At 40.2% G+C, this 18,549-nt stretch overlaps 1 protein-coding gene across 6 annotated transcripts in view; it reads right to left on the bottom strand.

Annotated features, from left to right (window-relative positions):
* Nucleotides 1-18,549, bottom strand: part of LOC124595185 (putative tRNA (cytidine(32)/guanosine(34)-2'-O)-methyltransferase) — a 77,221-nt gene that overhangs the window by 16,198 nt on the left and 42,474 nt on the right. For all 6 annotated transcript variants that reach the window (XR_006978184.1, XM_047133807.1, XM_047133846.1 and 3 more), the window contains 2 exons: nucleotides 15,537-15,721; nucleotides 8,199-8,408 (listed from right to left, as the gene is read on the bottom strand). Coding sequence is in view for 5 of the 6 variants with exons in the window: in XM_047133807.1 (XP_046989763.1) it covers nucleotides 8,199-8,408; nucleotides 15,537-15,721 (395 nt within the window). In the remaining variant the exon portion in view is untranslated. The remainder of the gene's footprint in view (nucleotides 1-8,198; nucleotides 8,409-15,536; nucleotides 15,722-18,549) is intronic.

Here is an 18,549-nt window from a genome sequence, read left to right as displayed (position 1 = left end):
ATGTGGCCTTGCTCCATCTTGTATGAACTATTGCGTGTTGAAGGGCAAGGCAGTAGCAAGAAGCTGTGGAATGAAGCTATTGGGAAGCATGCTCAAATAACACTCGTTGTTCACAGTTTCTTCAAAGAAAAAGGGTCCAATAAGTCCATGACCGAAAATTTCTGCCCACACTGTAATCCTCGGAGCATAATGTTGTCGTTCATGAAGCACTTGTGGGTTTTCAATGGCCCAAAAGTGTACAGTTTGTTTGTTAACCACACCGTCTAAATGAAAATGCACCTCGTCTGAAAACCAAACGTTGTTGAGGTTTTCTTCCCTATCCTCTGCCGACTGAGCAAACAGTAGGCTCTGTTGCTTGTGTTCTTCAGTGAGCTTCTGTGCACAGGTCATCTTGTATGGGTACATATGGAGGTCACTTTTAAGAATACATTGAACGGAGCATCTGGATATTCCAAGTTGGACTGCTGCCTTTCTACACGATTTCCTGGGACTTCTCTGTACAGCAACTAGTACCGCTTCAATATTCTCTGGCGAACGAAGTCGCTTTGCTTCCAATACTGTTCCTTCCTGTACAAATTTATCGTATAACCTGTGGATGGTCTTCTTGCAAGGGACCCATTGTGTGTTAAACTGTTGTCGAAAACGCCTCTGAGTCACAATAAGGCTTTTCGTTTCATGAAAAAGTAACACAATTGCCGATCGTTGCTGTGTCGTCAGTCTTCCACTATCAACCATTGCTGCTTACTAGTCTCCTAGCGGCAGTATCGTGAATTACACGTCATTTCGTAACTCATTTGTTTTTCCACGCTCTGCTGTTACTGCTGTAGAGATCCCAGCGGGATATCTAATGTGCATCGTAAATTGTGAAAGAAACAATTGGTAACACATTTCGTGCGCCACCCTGTATATTCCACTGAAGTATGGGAGCCATTTCACCAATGTGGACTTGATTTACCCCTGTCTTTGTGCGAAGGTGGTGAGGTGCTTGTAGAGTGAGGCGGGGTTTTGGGGCTGACTGGGTCTGGTGATGAGGCATCGAAATCCATGATGTCCTCAACATCAGTCAGACATGCCAGAATGACGTCTGATGGCGCCCGGGTCAGCTTTCAACCCGAATGTTGGGATCCTCTCCCTGCTCCCTTTCCCATCAAGGAGAGGAGTAAAGGGGGCTGTGAGAGCCACTTTTCTTCGAAGAAACTTGGCGTTGAGGGACACTCTGCTTTTGGGGCGCCTTTGGGCTGTGCACTGTGGAAGCATTATTGGTCTCTTCCATTGTAGCTGTTTGAATCGCTATGTCTTTCACTTTACTTTGGCACATACAGGTGCAAGTACAGGTGCTAGAGATGGATAAGGGAACACTGGACGTCATCTGAGTCAAAGCGTCAACCTTAGTAACAGGTTTCTGCACTGACAAAGCAAAAGAAGTGGCAAAGACAGGGGGTTTCATTGCCTGATAGTCCATTTTGGTTTCTGCGTCAGGGATCCGCTTGGTCACTTTGATTTCCTGAATTTTGCGTTCCTCTGCAAAGACAGGGCAGGCTCGGCTCCCGACTGGATGGCTTCCAGAGCTGTTAATAAAGACTGCTGGAGATGGACAGTCCATCCCAGCTTCATGGGCTGCCTTTTCACACTTCCCTCAAGTCGCTTCACCTCTGCAACTCAGCATTCTATGGCCAAAACGCTGGCAATTGAAGCATCGCATAGGGTTAGGTACATAGGGCCAAACCCTAAGTCGGAGGAAACCTGCCATGATGTGTCCAGGTAACATTGGAGAATTGAAAGCCACAATAAAAGTGGCGGCCTTCTCAGTCTCTCCATTGTTCTTGCATGTTCTTTGTTCGACATCTGTGATTCCCTGTGGTGCCCATTCTTGTTTGAGTTCAGCAACGTCTACATCCCTAATATCACGGCAGGTCATCACACATTTACTGGAGTTAAGGGAGTTACGCAACTCAACAATGATGTCGTACTCACCCAATTTCTGTGACTTCTTAAGGAGTTCCACCTGCTTTGCCCGGTTAGTCTCAACAAGCAAGGAACCATTGCGCAACCGCTTAATAGACTTTAGGGTATCAGCCAGCCCTTCTAAGCCTTCATGGATATAGGAGGGGGACACTTTATCAAATGCCCCCTCCTTCCTCTTGATTACTACAAAGACACTGTGATTCATGACTCCTGGAGCTACATTACTGACAACAAATTGATTATCATGATGACTAGCCTCCCTCATTCTTTTTGATGAATGGGTGTGAAACCTCCCAGGCAGTACACCCTTTCTGCTGGGAGGAGAAGAACAAGATTTCTAGGGTTTCATCTCGGTCCCATGAGCAGCTAGGAAAGTAAGGTTCCACTCACACAGAGCCCCGCATGCCTAAGTAAGCCTTATACAACTGAGGTGCGGCAGGTTCCCCAGAGATTGCCTGCTAATGACTGTTCCACCTCAACGGCCATGCATCTCATCAGCACGCAGCACACCTTCAGACTGAGGTTTTTTTTTATAGAGGTTTATTCCATCCTTGTAATCGGGGCAGTCAAGCCAAGATCCCCATTCCAAGATCCCCATTCCCTGTGATATACAACATTCCACTGCCGCGCCGCATTGTGGTTGCCGAAGCATGCCCAGACCTCACAGTGTCAGGGGACTGGCAGCGCTTACCAGTCTGCAGCTCAGGAACCCCGGGGTGACCAAGCCCGTACCCAGCAAATGAATGCCGAGCCCCTGGGGGCAAATGAAAAGGGTTGAATTAAGGTTCTAAGAGAAAACTTTACTACTACACCTGTTACTTGTTGCCTTGGAAGAGCTTGAGATCTGCCATCACAAATATACCTACAGCTACAGCTATTGCTGCTCCACAATTCCACAGTGCTCCTACCGACATGTGCGTGTCATAGTAATCATCATGTCTGCATATATATGTGGTGTGCATTATTTATTTATTTGTTGTTTGTTGTTGTGGTCTTCAGTCCTGAGACTGGTTTGATGCAGCTCTTCATTCTACCCTATCCTGTGCAAGCTTCTTCCTCTCCCAGTACTTACTGCAACCTACATCCTTCTGAATCTGCTTAATGTATTCATCTCTTGGTCTCCCGCTATTTATTTATTTCTTATTTTATAGTTCCTCTTAGTTAATTTTTTTCATACCTATCACCCTCTATTATGTAGGTTGACACTTCTCGTTAGTCTTACACTTTCCTTTTTGGAACTATTGGTATTATTTTGACATTCAGAGCATCCACCTGATCTTAAAGGCAGAAAGGTGAGTTGTTTTTTAGAGATTCTATGTGCAATAAAAGTAACTGTAGTCCATAACCTCTGATGATTTACAACTGTCTGCAAATCACAGTCTAAGTAACTGGAGCAACTGGAAATGGGGGCAACTGAAAACAATATGATCAGTGGAAACTTCCTCTTCACATTCACAGATAACTGTGTGCATGACATACTTATCAGAAATCTTTATTTATTTACAGTCCCTGGCACCTTGTGGTGTACAATGTACAAAGATATAGGACATGGTTAACAGTAGCTGTGTGGCGACTGTTTCATTTTTTATAAGACATAAAACAAACGGTATTAAAGTGAAATATTTCCAAATATAGGTGAAATAATGAAAAGATCGTATGGCATTTATTGGCCGGGATATCCTCTTAGGGATTCGGCCGCCGTATCTCAAGTCTTTTTAGTTGACGCCACTTTGGCGACTTGCATGTCAATGATGATGAAAATGATAATGAAGGACACACAACACCCAGTCCCCTGCTGGGAATCGAACCCGGGCCCCCTTGCATGGTAGGCGGTAATGCTACTGCTGCGCTATGGAGGCAGACTCCAAATATAGATCACAGCCTGTTAAAATATGCAGCATACCTCAAATAGAGTGCAGCATACCTCCAATAGTGTTAATGTCCCACACACACACACACACACACACACACACACACACACACACACACACACACACACACACACACACAGCCTGTTCTTAATGCTTGGGAATATGCTACAGACCTGCCTTTGGTGTTTTATGGTATTTTTATTGTTCCACTGAGGCTGCCATTCATCTAACCTCCACACTTGTAAGTGTCTTTTATTAGAAATATGAGCTCTGTGATCTCATACACTCAATCACACTGTTAGTACACCAACCAATGCAATGCTGTCCTGTAGCATATCATGATACCCTTCGGGCATATCCCAAGAATCATTAGCAGACCACCGACAGGCGTTGTGGGAAAGGTACCTGTTATCCACAGGAGAATGCTCCAATACATTTGTTACAGCACTGTAACAGCAATTCACAAATAAGGAATGCCTTCCATGATTGAAACATTTAAGAAAGTTAAAGTTCTTTTCAAATCTCATTGCATGAGTTAGTTACTGTGATTCAATAATATCCTTCGACAAGGGATATAAAACATTAATAGTGACATTTTAATCCATTGTGCGTAATGAACTTCACCCACTCTGTCATGAGGCAGTACTAATAATGGGACAATCCATCATCATCACGGGGAAGGAGTAATCATCAGTGAAGTGAGCAATAAAGACAAATAAAGTTAAAAAGAAAATGCTTGCCAATATTCTGCAAAATTATATTTATTTGATCAAGAACTGGCTTTTGACTTCTCAGGCCATCTTCAGGTGACAACTGGATGTTACAAACGCAGACAACATGGCATGCATCTTACACAGATATTATTTACACAGATGACACAAAAATGTTAACGTGTAGTGTTTACACAGGAAAGTATCAAATTTCGTGTCACATGCAAAAATATGTACATTAATTAAAAAAATAAAAAAGAAACAGTGGTACTTCTTGTGGAGATACATTTAACAAGTGATGAAAAATAATTTAGAATTTAAACAATAGGAACATCAGGTTGGAATACCAAATATGTTAGAAAAAGAGTAGACTGCTACTGACCTTAAGGATGACATGTAGAGTTGCAGATAGGCACAACAAAAAGACTGTTACACATTTAACTTTCAGGTAAAGCATTCTCCAGAGAGGGGGAAAGAAAGAAAAAAACATGACACACATTCATACAAACAAGCATACCTCATGCACACATGACTACTATATTCAGCAGCTCAGACCAAGCTCCGGTCCAAGCAGCCAGAGATGGTGGCCACGTGTGCATGAGGTGTGCTTGCTTCTGTGAAAATGTGTGTGTGTGTATGAAGCTAAATGTATAACAGTCTTTTCATTGTGCCCACCTGCAACTCAATTAAGAATTTATAGTTTCAATCTATTATTAGTAACCAAAACTTAATTTACAAGAAAACTGAGTTTGATTATTTAACACTAAGCTGGCATTCTGTGATTTCTGTTTGTTGATTTCCAGTATTTCCAGCAAGATCATCTTTCTACTTTTGTTTACAGAATGCAATGTTTCACATTCTATTAGGGAAAGGCAAATAGAAACAAGGCAGATGGGTAAAAAGTAAGTAAATTGTACACCATTTCAAAAGTAATTGCCATAACTGTGAGACAATACATTCAATGCCTTCATGAGAAAATGTTTGCAGTTGCCGACAGAACCATAATTGTATCCAGGTATCTTTGTCTGAAGCAAACTGGGGCCACGAATATCTTTTCAGGGCTCCAAAAATGTGGAATTGCATGACGAGAGATCAGGACTGTGTAAGGGCTTCCCAGAAAAATTTCTGCAGCATAGTTGAAACAACTTTGGCAACATATGGATGCATGAACAGTTTGCAAAAACTGAGATGCACCATCAAGTCCCAAGTGCATTTAACAGAGCTGGAGTCACTGTAAACTTGGTGAAGCCAGAGTCGGGAAAGAAGTAAATAAAATTTCTCAGATGCGTGATTATGTAAAAAGGGACTGAACCTCACCCACAGAAGATGAAGACAACTGAGAACTCCCCTGTATCGACATATCAAAACAGTTGCCATAGGATTTGCTGTGTTCTACCATTGCTTTTCACAAGATACAGCATTTTGTCACCTTACCTATTGAAATTACTAATGGAAGACATAATAAGAACCTGGGGAGCGGAGCAATAGTAAATTTTTGAAGATATTTATTTAAACCTGTATTAGCATTAATTCTAAACATCTGGATTTGACACAACAATTTTACATGGGATCTGGCAGCAGGAAATTTAATATCAGTTACCATCTATTTCAAACTACCAGGACGATGGTAAAAGTGAGCACTGCACAAATTCCATCACCAGAAAAGCACAATTACTAAGAGAAAGTGTTGTCCATCACTGGCATTTTAATAAGTTTCAACACTATCTGCTTGGAAGACATGTCACTGTGTGCACAGATCAAATACATTATTATTTTTGATGAAATATAAACTGACACACAAGCGCCTGACAAGATGGGGACTCACACTTCAACAGTATGACTTTGAAATTGAATACTTACCAGGAAAGAGAATATTATTCCTGATTTCCACTACAATTACGTGAAAATCTAGAAGTAAATACAGGACAACCAATGGTGAAAGAAATTTGTATGAACAACATCAAAAGTGTAGCAAGTGTGAAAGACATTAAGAAGTTACTGAGGCACATTAATGTTGAACAAGATGCAGACGAGATCTTGAAGATGATGAAAGATACCTTAGAAGTGAAGATCCACACCTATTAATGTAAGCATACTGGACGACACATATGAATTCCAATCACTGGAGATTGTGGACACCTAGCACTGCAGTAAACACATGATTTTTAAAAACTTAGCTCATAGGGTACAAGCAGTGCTGGAATGTGAACTCTCTGTCACAAAACAAACTTGCCAACTAAATAACACAAGGGATTCATGTATCATGTGACACCTGATAAACCAAGACAGTTAACAGCATTGGATTTTTTCATCCACCAACAAAAGCTAAAAAACACTTTTTGTAAGTACTGATAGAATGGTAATAGCGAAGGTGAATGGTCAACTTCAATTTACTGGGAGAAATTTAGGAAAGTGCAGCTCATTCATGAGCAAGACCACATACAGAAAACTAGTGCGATCCACTCCTGAGTACAGCCCAAGCGTTTGATATCCCCACCTGTGGAAGACATCAAGGTAATTCCAAAGCAGGTTACTAGATTTGTTACTGGTAGGTTTTTATCAACACATGAGTATTACAGAGATGCCTTGTGAACTCATATGGGAATCCCTGGAGGGACGATGACATTCTTCTCGTGGAATATTATTGAGAAAATTTGTTTTAGAGAACCAGTATTTGAAGCTAACTGCACAACAAATCTGCTGCTGTCAATGTACATTTCACCTAAGGACCACAAAGATGAGATGAGATATTTTGTATGGTGGCATATAGATTGTTAGTTTCCCCTTGCTTTATTTGTGAGTGGAACTTGAAAGGAAATAACTAGTAGCGGTACAAGGTGCCCTGTGCCACACACCGTATGGTGGCTTGGGCAGTACATTTGTATATTAGACATTGTCGATGCAGTCTTAGAGGTTTTCTCAAAAAATGTCAATTTCTATCGGTTGCAAAAAGCTACCAGTAGGATAATGATAAAGAAATCAACATAGGATTATTTCGTGCATACAAATAAGCCAGACAGTATCTTGATAGATCAACAGTTCTGATCATGTGAATGGAAATGTTTTTAGAAGAAAATAATTTCAAACAAATTCTCATCTCTGCTTATCATCCTGGATCCAATCCAACTGTGCGTGCGATTCATAAACTTGTATGATTCTGTAGAACATCTTGTGGAAATATTCATAAAAATTGGGATGAAAAAATTACCTGATTTTGAAAGTGTAGTTAACAACATGTGCCATATTAGTAATGGTTTACCACCACGCACTGTGTTACTTGGGATAAAAGCAAGCAGTATTTTTGCACAATGCCTTTGGTTTCTGCCTCTAAAGGAACTCCTGCCAGAAAACCTTCTGAAAATAGCATTCTACACCATGAAACAAAAAGCAGCTGAAAACAGACATGTTCAGGATAAATTAGTGTGGCCTGTTACGTATGCAGTCAGTGATTTGATCCTGGTTAAGTCCCATACCAAGTCGTTGAAGAACACAGAAGAAATCTGACAATTTCATTATTGTTACTTCTGATAAGATAGTGTAACTACCAGTAAATGGAAGCTTGGATAGAACAGAAGAGATAAGTTGGCAGAACTACAAACTAACAAATAAACGTAAATAATGTGACAGAAAGATTTTGTATTTTATCACTTACCAATACTAGAATTTCGTGAGCTGCTTGGTTTGACAACAACAACACTGGGAAAAAATATCTTCATCTGTGAATAAACCAAATCAATATCATTTCCACGGAACACCTTTGCAAGAAATGTTCCACCTGGCTTCAAAACATGTGATGTAATATTAAATGCAGCTAGCAACAACTGCGATTGAACATACTCATCAAGATCATGTAGACCAGTAACTGCAACATAAAATCACAATCATCAATCACTACCAAAATTTAGTTGTCTCATTTCCTCACCAGCAATTAATAATCACATTAGTAAAACACACACACCTGCACCCACATATATTCATAATGACTAGACATAACAACATTGTATGACTGTGAATTTCTTGGAGAGTGTGTGTATAAAGCAAATGACAGCTGTCTAGGAGCTATACTGATACAACATTTTCAATAAAGTCAGAATCATTACAGGGACTGCATTTAATTTTCCATTACATGCATTTAGCATTTTGAACTACCAGCAATGTTTCTCACAAATATTAGCAAAACATTTTCAGGCTATTCGCAAGCCTGAGGGATGTCATCACTTATTTATGTTGGTTGGAGCTACGTCAAGGCAAAATTCGACTGTGATTGTTGGAGTGTAGGTAACAGTTTGGGTAAGCTTCAAGTAAACAACTGAAGATGTCAAGCTTATTGTTCACCTATAGAGGTATGCATGGAAGTAGGCAGCTCTAAGAGATGTGTTCTCTGCACTGAGAGACAGAGAAAAAGTTGCATCATCATCCCTGTCTCTGCTCCATGCTTCATTTTCCAGCTGTTTCCTATCCTGGTAAATGGCAATGCTGGAGTGAGTATTGGACTGGGTCACTGTGTCTGTTTCTGGGTCTCCCTAATAAAACTTTCTTCTTGGAAAACTATTGCTATCACTTCTTAAAGTAATATTCTTTGTACTTCCTTTATAATATCCACAATGAACCCTTACGTGTGCCTTCACATGAAAATCACTGCTAAATGTTGTATGTGGACCCTGAAGTGCACGATAAAGGCAAATGCAGCAGAATAACAATAGTGGTTAGTGTGTCAAATGGTAACTGCTCCTTGCCACTGTACATAACACCACCACCACCACCCATCTTTCTACATGCACACCACTTTAGGGTGAAAAAGGGTTTCTCTCTGAGTGAGACAACAAGCTCTGGATGAAGCATCCACTGAAATATGTTTTTGTTGAGTTTAGAGAATTGGGCAGATGAGGTGGGAGTGAGGGGGAGATGTTGGGGACACCCAATGCAATATTAATGTAGCACTAACAAAAGGAGAAGAGGATATTTTGAACCCAGGGGGCAATATTTCAAGATCAGACTCCTCATAAAAAGTAGAAAGATAACATTAATGGGTACCTGAAAATGTTTAATTTTTAAGAGATGATAGTATCTCATTCTTCAGAAAAAAATTAAGGCCTATCAGCCCATGAAGCAACATTGCAACTAGACAGCAACTCTGATGCAGTGTAATTGATGCTGAAGTAACAGCACAGATTCCTTAAGCCCACTCACAGAAGTACTGCTTATCCACAATGTCATGATAAAATTAATTGGACATTCAAAGACTCTGAAGGATGTTTACATCCTCATTGATTTTAGCCTAGAGTTGCTCAAAATGTGCATACACAGTGCACAATTACGAGTCAACTGTAGCACAATTTGAAGAACTTTGAGGGAGCAAATTAAGCTGATAGGATATTTACTGACTGCTTATACAATCAAGAGTTGCAATAATTAACCAATTTCTTGCACTAAGTGATAAGGACTTGCCTTATACAAAAGGACCCCATATGACAACAAAGCTTCCAAAGGTGCAATGGGGTCAGACATTACAAAAATAGTTTTCTTTGACCCCCCCCCCCCCCCCCCTTCCCTGTACCACACCATTCCCTTTGTATGTACGTCCAGCTCCCTTATTCTGTTGTATATTCCATTCAAAGAAGCAAAGAAACAAAAAGTACGAAAAATCAAACAAAAAAAGGCTGGTTTGAAATCTTGTAGAAAATAAATGTCATTCTGAAATGTCCAGTTATATGGGTGATTTTGTTGTATTACCAACAGTGAATTTCAACTTTATAACTACACACATGTATGTGTGTGTGTGTGTGTGTGTGTGTGTGTGTGTGTGTGGTGGGAAGGGGGGGGGGGGGGCGCGATACAGTTTTAAGTGTCAATGACACTATTTACATTAATGGAAGGTCCATTTTTTGTTTAAGGTATATACATTAGCCAGCATCAGACATTATAACTGTCACAATCTCAGTAAAATCCACAAATGGTGAACATATGTAGTACAATGCTCCATGTTCACTAAATGTCTGTCATGGTGACATAGTGTCTGATGCCATTCCTGCACCTGTACTACTACTGCAAGAATGTCAACATTAACTTCAAATTTTCCCATTTGTTTGCAACACCCTGTCTTGTCTTCTCCAAGTACAGATGAACCAGATCTGCTATGCACAGAGGACATCACCAATTTGAGAAAAAAATTCTCTCCTCCTCATTCTTTTGTAAACAATCCATGCCATTGCCATTTGCCATAAGCAGTTGTAGTTGTATATGGACCCACAGAGAACTCTGAACACCCTTCTACAGACACATCATTGCAACAAGGATTTGTGTGCAGATTTACGTTTTATTCGCATTCCAGTACACAGCATTAATCTGAAATCTTATTACATAATGCACTTCCCACAGAGAGAATGTTCATTCTTAATTAATGCATTACATTTTGTCTTGTAAACTGTAAACTACAGCCAAAATCACACATTCTGAAAGACTATACCAGAAGAGGAACGTGATTTCTGGAGACACTTTTTTAAAGTTAGCATGGGTACAAAACATTAATTATAATTAGGCAAGCTATCAGAGACAGTGGCTCCTTCTGGAGTGGCAAAAAATTTTTGAAAACAACGGACATATGAGGTGCATTCAAGTTCTAAGGCCTCCGATTTTTTTTCTAATTAACTACTCACCCGAAATCGATGAAACTGGCTCACTTCTCGACGTAATCGCCCTGCAGACGTATACATTTTTCACAGCGCTGACGCCATGATTCCATGGCAGCGGCGAAGGCTTCTTTAGGAGTCTGTTTTGACCACTGGAAAATCGCTGAGGCAATAGCAGTACGGCTGGTGAATGTGCGGCCACGGAGAGTGTCTATCATTGTTGGAAAAAGCCAAAAGTCACTAGGAGCCAGGTCAGGTGAGTAGGCAGCATGAAGAATCACTTCAAAGTTGTTACCATGAAGAAACTGTTGCGTAACGTTAGCTCGATGTGCGGGTGCATTGTCTTGGTGAAACAGCACACGCGCAGCCCTTCCCGGACGTTTTTGTTGCAGTGCAGGAAGGAATTTGTTCTTCAAAACATTTTCGTAGGATGCACCTGTTACCATAGTGTCCTTTGGAACGCAATGGGTAAGGATTACGCCCTCGCTGTCTCAGAACCTGGATACCATCATTTTTTCAGCACTGGCGGTTACCCGAAATTTTTTGGTGGCGGTGAATCTGACTGGTGCTTTGTTTCTGGATTGAAAAATGGCATCCACACCTCATCCATTGTCACAACCGACGAAAAGAAAGTCCCATTCATGCTGTCGTTGCGCGTCAACATTGCTTGGCAACATGCCGTCAACATTGCTTGGCAACATGCCACACGGGCAGCCATGTGGTCGTCTGTCAGCATTCGTGGCACCCATCTGGATGACACTTTACGCATTTTCAGGTCGTCATACAGGATTGTGTGCACAGAACCCACAGAAATGCCAACTCTGGAGGCGATCTGTTCAACAGTCATTCGGCGATCCCCTAAAACAATTCTCTCCACTTTCTCGATCATGTCGCCAGACCGGCTTGTGCGAGCCCGAGGTTGTTTCGGTTTGTTGTCGCACGACGTTCTGCCTTAATTAAACTGTCGCACCCACGAACGCGCTTTTGACACATCCATAACTCCATCACCACATGTCTCCTTCAACTGTCGATGAATTTCAATTGGTTTCTCACCAAGCAAATTCAGAAAACTAATGATTGCACGCTGTTCAAGTAAGGAAAACGTCGCCATTTTAAGTATTTAAAACAGTTCTCATTCTCGCCGCTGGCGGTAAAATCCATCTGCCGTATGGTGCTGCCATCTCTGGGACGTATTGACAATGAACGCGGCCTCATTTTAAAACAATGCGCATTTTTCTATCTCTTTCCAGTCCGGAGAAAAAAAATCGGAGGCCTTAGAAATTGAATGCACCTCGTAATATGAAATAGGATTCATCTGTGCAAGAGAGGAGAGTTTGAAGTGTTAGAAATTGCGGGAGTGGCAAAAATGGTTGGATAAAATATAGAAAAACGGGAGAAAAGCAAAGACTAAATTTAGAAAAAAATCAGAAAAATTCATATGAAAATCGTGAAAACAGATAATGGTTAATAAGAGGTAATGAGTGGATGATCTATATGATACTAAAAAAAACCGGAAAAGAAAAAAAGAAAAAAACAGATGAAATTTCTAAAATTGGGTAAACAGGAAGCTAAAGTCATAAAAGAAAACGTAAACTACTTAGCTTGGCAATTAAAGAGATGTAAACGCATGTGAAAGAATTACATATAAACAAGTGGAGGAGTGGGGGAGAAATAGCTGTCAACTTTGCGAATAAATCAGTGAAAGGCAACTGGGAGAAAGCCCTACAGCGTAGTAAACCATAAACTATTGTAACCAAATTCGTAAATAACAATGGAATTGTTATATGCAAATGAAAGTGGACTCAACTATGTGCACAGAAATCAGTATTAGAAAAGATGTAAGGGCAAAGTGTTGATTAATCTTGGTGATACAGATAATGTTGGTATGTTGATAGAGACAATAACAAACACAAACACACACACACAAATTTCAAGCTTTCGCCACCCACGGTTGCTTCATCAGGAAAGAGGGAAGGAGAGGGAAAGACGAGAGGATGTGGGTTTTAAGGGAGAGGGTAAGGAGTCATTCCAGGCCCGGGAGTGGAAAGACTTACCTTAGGGGGAAAAGGGAGGAAAAGGGACAGGTATACACTCGCGCGCACGCCCACACACACACACACACACACACACACACACACACACACACACACACACACACATCTATCAGCACATATACAGACACAAGCAGACATGTGTAAAGGCAAAGATTTTGGGCAGAGATGTCAGTCGAGGCGGAAGTACAGAGGCAAAGATGATGTTGAATGACAGGTGAGGGATGAGCGGCGGCAACTTGAAATTAGCGGAGGTTGAGGCCTGGTGGATAACGGGAAGAGAGGATATATTGAAGGGCAAGTTTCCATCTCCGGAATTCTGATAGGTTGGTGTCAGTGGGAAGTATCAAGATAACCCGGACGGTGTAACACTGTGCCAAGATGTGCTGGCCGTGCACCAAGGTATGTTTAGCCACGGGATGATCCTCATTACCAACAAACACTGTCTGCCTGTGTCCGTTCATGCGAATAGACAGTTTGTTACTGGTCATTCCCACATACAAAGCTTCACAGTGTAGGCAGGTCAGTTGGTAAATTACGTGGGTGCTTTCACATGTGGCTCTGCCTTTGATCGTGTACACCTTCCGGGTTACAGGACTGGAGTAGGTGGTGGTGGGAGGGTGCACGGGACAGGTTTTACACCAGGGGCAGTTACAAGGGTAGAAGCCAGAGGGTAGGGAAGGTGGTTTGGGGATTTCATAGGGATGAAACAAGAGGTTACGGAGGTTAAGTGGACGGCGGAAAGACACTCTTGGTGGCGTGGGGAGGATTATTTTGTCAAAATGTGATTGTTTTTATTTTTATATTAAAACATAAATTATCGAATCTTTTGGAAAAAGGTCATACTCAAATGGAAAATAATTTAGTTCACAGTTATAGCGAACACAAAAAAAAGGACACAAAAGTTTCTCTTTTAGTCTGTAAGACCACAATATAAAAGGAGGTGAGGAAAAAACCACAACTATCCAAAGATAATTTCTTAGGTCACTTCTTTTTCATTATGAGATGGCTAGATTGTTACTCATCATATGGTGGAGATGCTGAGTCAAAGACAGGTACAACAAAAAGACTGCTAAACAAATGAGCTGGCTAGACACATTGGTTTTGTGTGTGTGTGTGTGTGTGTGTGTGTGTGTGTGTGTGTGTGTTTGCTTAGCCGTCTATTTGTTGTGCCTGTCTGCGATTCAGTATCTTTACTAGATGTTGAGTATCAATCTATCTTTTTCATAATATTGTCATTATTCTACCCTGGATTTTCCATTGTTTAATTTCTTTCCCATTAACGATGTAGAGGATTATAACTTAGATAGACCTTGAGGAGTTGTAGAAATGAACTACTGACATGGACCTGAGGTAACTACTCTGACCACTCATAAAAAAAAAAATATGTCTGGAGACATTTTATTCCCATTGTCACACAGAAGTAGACTGAAAGTTACAAAAGCCTAAAACATTAATTCAGAAGGAGGAGCTTATTGTTATTATTATCCCATATGAAGTCATAAGATCCTGAAATCAGCCATGCTTTCAATAACAGTTTAAAGCATGTTGACTGTTGGAAACAGCTTTTACAATATTGTATAGCATATCAACTACAATTAACTCCAACAAAGTATTTACCTATCTTTAAGATTATATAATTAAACCCTTTACCATGTGTTGACACAAAAAAAAAGTGTTTTATGGAGCTTTCCATACTCTGGAAAGTTTTTTCTCCTCACTTGTAATGACACATTTTGCTCCAAACACAAAAATTATCATATATTCTTACAAAAACCAAACATGGTGGTTAAATTTAGATTTGTTTGTAGGTTATAACCATTAATGGTATAGGTATTGTTTTTACTCTTTTTGCTGCACACCTGAAAATGATGAGAGTCAACCAGAAAAAATCCTTCTGAAACTGATGTCCAGTCATCTCACAGAATTAATAATTAATTAATCAGGTAATTTTTTCCTCTAAAAAATTAGCTTCTTTCATTAATAACATCCCTAGAGAACAAGAACTGTTGTCTTGTGGAAGCAGAGATGGAAACACCAGACCATCGAAGAAATTGCGAGCACACAATGCATGGAGAGATAATTACAACACCTACAGAACTCTACTTTGAACACGGTGAAACATATTAGTCCTGGCACTTGAGAGCAAACTAGCCAGAGTTGTGTAACTGGATATAAACATAAGCAATTAAAAATGTGAGGGGCAGCTTTCTATCTAAAATAAACTTCAAAGTAAAATATTAAGATATTCCAGTAGATTACAAATGTATTTCAGACTCAAACATAAACATGTAGCAACACTACACATACCATCTGGTGCACCATCACAAATGACGAGATCTGCTGGACATCCATCAAACTCTTTTATTATTCTTTCTGCTGTATTGGTTTCTGTTATGTCACCCCGTATGCAGATAACACCAGGAATTGGGGCCATTGACTGCAAATCCACTGCCACTATCTTCACATTATCGTCTGCACTCTCATTTTTGGACCTTCAAAAAAAATTAATAATATATAATGAGAACTTATATTTTTCAAATAAGAATAAATTGTTCTTCATTGGTCTTACAGTTTCAGGTGCACTGTGTAATTCATTTAGTAGCAATTCATGTACCTCATAATCAATATGTGCACCAAACAAAGATTATAAATAGCTCTCAAGAAAAGGCAGTTAACACAGCATACTTCCCCAACAAAAATACAATGATAATACATAAAAGTATCTGTTCTATGCCAATGACATGTGTGTAGGTTGCCTATATTGTACAGAGAGCGCGCATACTAAGTATGCTGCTGCTGTGACCACAATATCAAAGTTGACACTGATCACGTCAATCTGCTGCTGTGAAAATAGAAACACCAGCACTTCACAATTTGAGTGCAGAAGGAGGAATAAGGAACTTCTATCAGTCAGAAGTTGTGTTGAAGCGACTGAAATGTCTATCATTCTACACCACAGTCTCACAATGGTGATGAAGATTCGCCCCAACTGAGGTGAGTGTCTGCACATCTTCCATGGCCCATTCAGATGCTGTTCAGGGTACTCCAAATTGCCTGAGGCTTGTTGAATCCAGAGAATTCATTTTGGATGCAAGACAGTTTCAGGCATTGTGTGGGGCAATTCTGTTTCCAGCAACATTTCCATTTATCAATGGTAATGAATTCAGTGTCTGTGAGAGTCCTAGAGTGGGATGCCTCAATCTTAATCTACATCGTTCAACATTGGGAGGTCAGTGTTATCAGCAGTACCATGCTCTTTCATTTGATATCAGGAGTTGGGATTGGAGGAATATCCGATACACATAAATTAAACAAAAGAGGAGAAAGGGCAGTTTCCCATGGTAAGACATTACTCAATGCTCTTTGACAGCTAGTGTCTCTTCCTGTAGTTACTGTAAATGTCCTTCCAGCTAAGTTTTGTTGTCTGTCTGCATAATTCAAGTAATAATAATTTATAAAGCAGTCCATGTCTCCAGACTGTGTCATATGCTGCACTCAGATCAACAAAAGGAACTGATGTTTTCTACTTTGTTTGGTATGCTACTTCAATAACTCTCGTTAAAGATAAGACCTGGTCAGCGCAGCTCCTTCCTGGTTGGAATCCAGCTTGCTCTTAGGTAGGTTCTGCAAGCTCGCTGCACTAATCTGTTCGTACAGAATTCTTTCAAGGAACTTACATATAGCGCTCAATAAAGCAACAGGGCGATAGTTCTTAGGCTGGTCTGATGCCTTGCAGGGTCTTAGTATTGCTATGATTTTTGACTGCTTCATTTTTTGTAGGATTGAACCAGATATCATAATGTCAGGGAAGAAATCCATCAGCCATCTTTTTGTGTAGTTCCCATTGAGCAGAATAAATTCTGGGTGGATTCCATCATTATCAGTACCTTAAGAACAACAGAGATTTCAGGTATAGAGAAATTTCTTGAAAACTCAGATTGTTCATTGCTGTTCATTTTGAGCAATGGAAGTTTGAATCTGATGTATTTTGTATGAGTTTTAAGCCTTGATGTTCTTGCTGTGTACAGTAAATGTGACATAAATCTATTAGCTGATGTATGGGTGTTGTAGTTTACTTTATTTTTGTTTCCATCCAACTTCCTTAGTAATTACCATGTTTCTCTACTTTATGTTTGAAAACTGAGTGATTCAACAGTATCTGTCTACCTAGTATATCTTGCTGTAAAATAAATAAATAAAATCCACAGAACAGTTGTTGGTTTCACCAGTTCACAACCAAACTGATATCTTTTAAACCTAACTTAGAGTGCTGATTACGTTGCAAAACAGTTTGTTGCCATAACATACATTTCAAACAAATATTAAAAATCTGTCAAGGCTACTGTGCCCATATTTTAAGGAAACCACAAATAATCTGTGAAGAAAACTGAATAGTTCAATATTAGCACTTGAAATAAGGTGCCTCTTGTCTCACCTCTCACTGGTAACTTAAAACTATCCACCCACTGGCTGTGCAAAACTGATTCATTAGCAACCCATGTGTCATAGAGGAAAAGCACCGTGGCTGACACTGACCCATTTCTAGACTTTTACTATGAGGCCATTATCGTAACCACTGAGGCAACTCAAACAGTTTATAATCTGATTGAAACTAGTTGTCACTTGACTGCACAGCTTCCATCATCTATACACCAATGATACCTGTGCTTGCAGTGGCACTGTCAGCTCCCATTGTGTTTCCACTTCTGCTGTGTTTTTCTATCCCACATATTGTGCCAGCCAGTCCTCAATGAGGCATCGTAGTGAGAGATTTAGGTGACTCTTGCCTTGTGATGTGTAATGTAAGTAATGGCAAGAGAGGCATACCACAGTTTCACACCACTGAGAGACTTTCAAAAAGTAGCAGACATGTCATGATTATACACAGTCAGTTGCATGAATTCATGTGTTACTCAAGGGAATATTTTGAGAGTGGTAGGGATACAGGAGCGTCTTCTGCTCCGTAGGATCAAATGGTGGAACAAACTGCAGCTGTCTACAAATCAAAGAATGCTCAGTGATAAGACTCTGTAAGGAGAAAGTCACAAAGAATCAGGGGAGTCATCTAAATTGGTGTCTCATGGAAAGAAGAGACACCTTGAGAAGAAAGTCACAAGAAGATGTGATTTGTTGCCAGATATATGCATATTATTCAAAAAAGGAGTAACCAATACTCAAAAAGGTACAAGCTACCTTCGTAGCAGGGGATAACCTGGTGATGCCACTTTCTTAGGGCATTAGCAGGGACAAATGCTGACAATATCATTTGGCTTAATGAAACATGGGTGAATGCAGGACACAGTTTTTTAAAAAAAAAATG

The sequence above is a fragment of the Schistocerca americana genome, chromosome 1, assembly GCF_021461395.2.
Source record: "Schistocerca americana isolate TAMUIC-IGC-003095 chromosome 1, iqSchAmer2.1, whole genome shotgun sequence".
Classification (NCBI taxonomy): domain Eukaryota; kingdom Metazoa; phylum Arthropoda; class Insecta; order Orthoptera; family Acrididae; genus Schistocerca; species Schistocerca americana.
The sequence above is the reverse complement of the archived record's forward strand: the minus strand, read 5'-3'. Positions and strand labels throughout refer to the sequence as shown.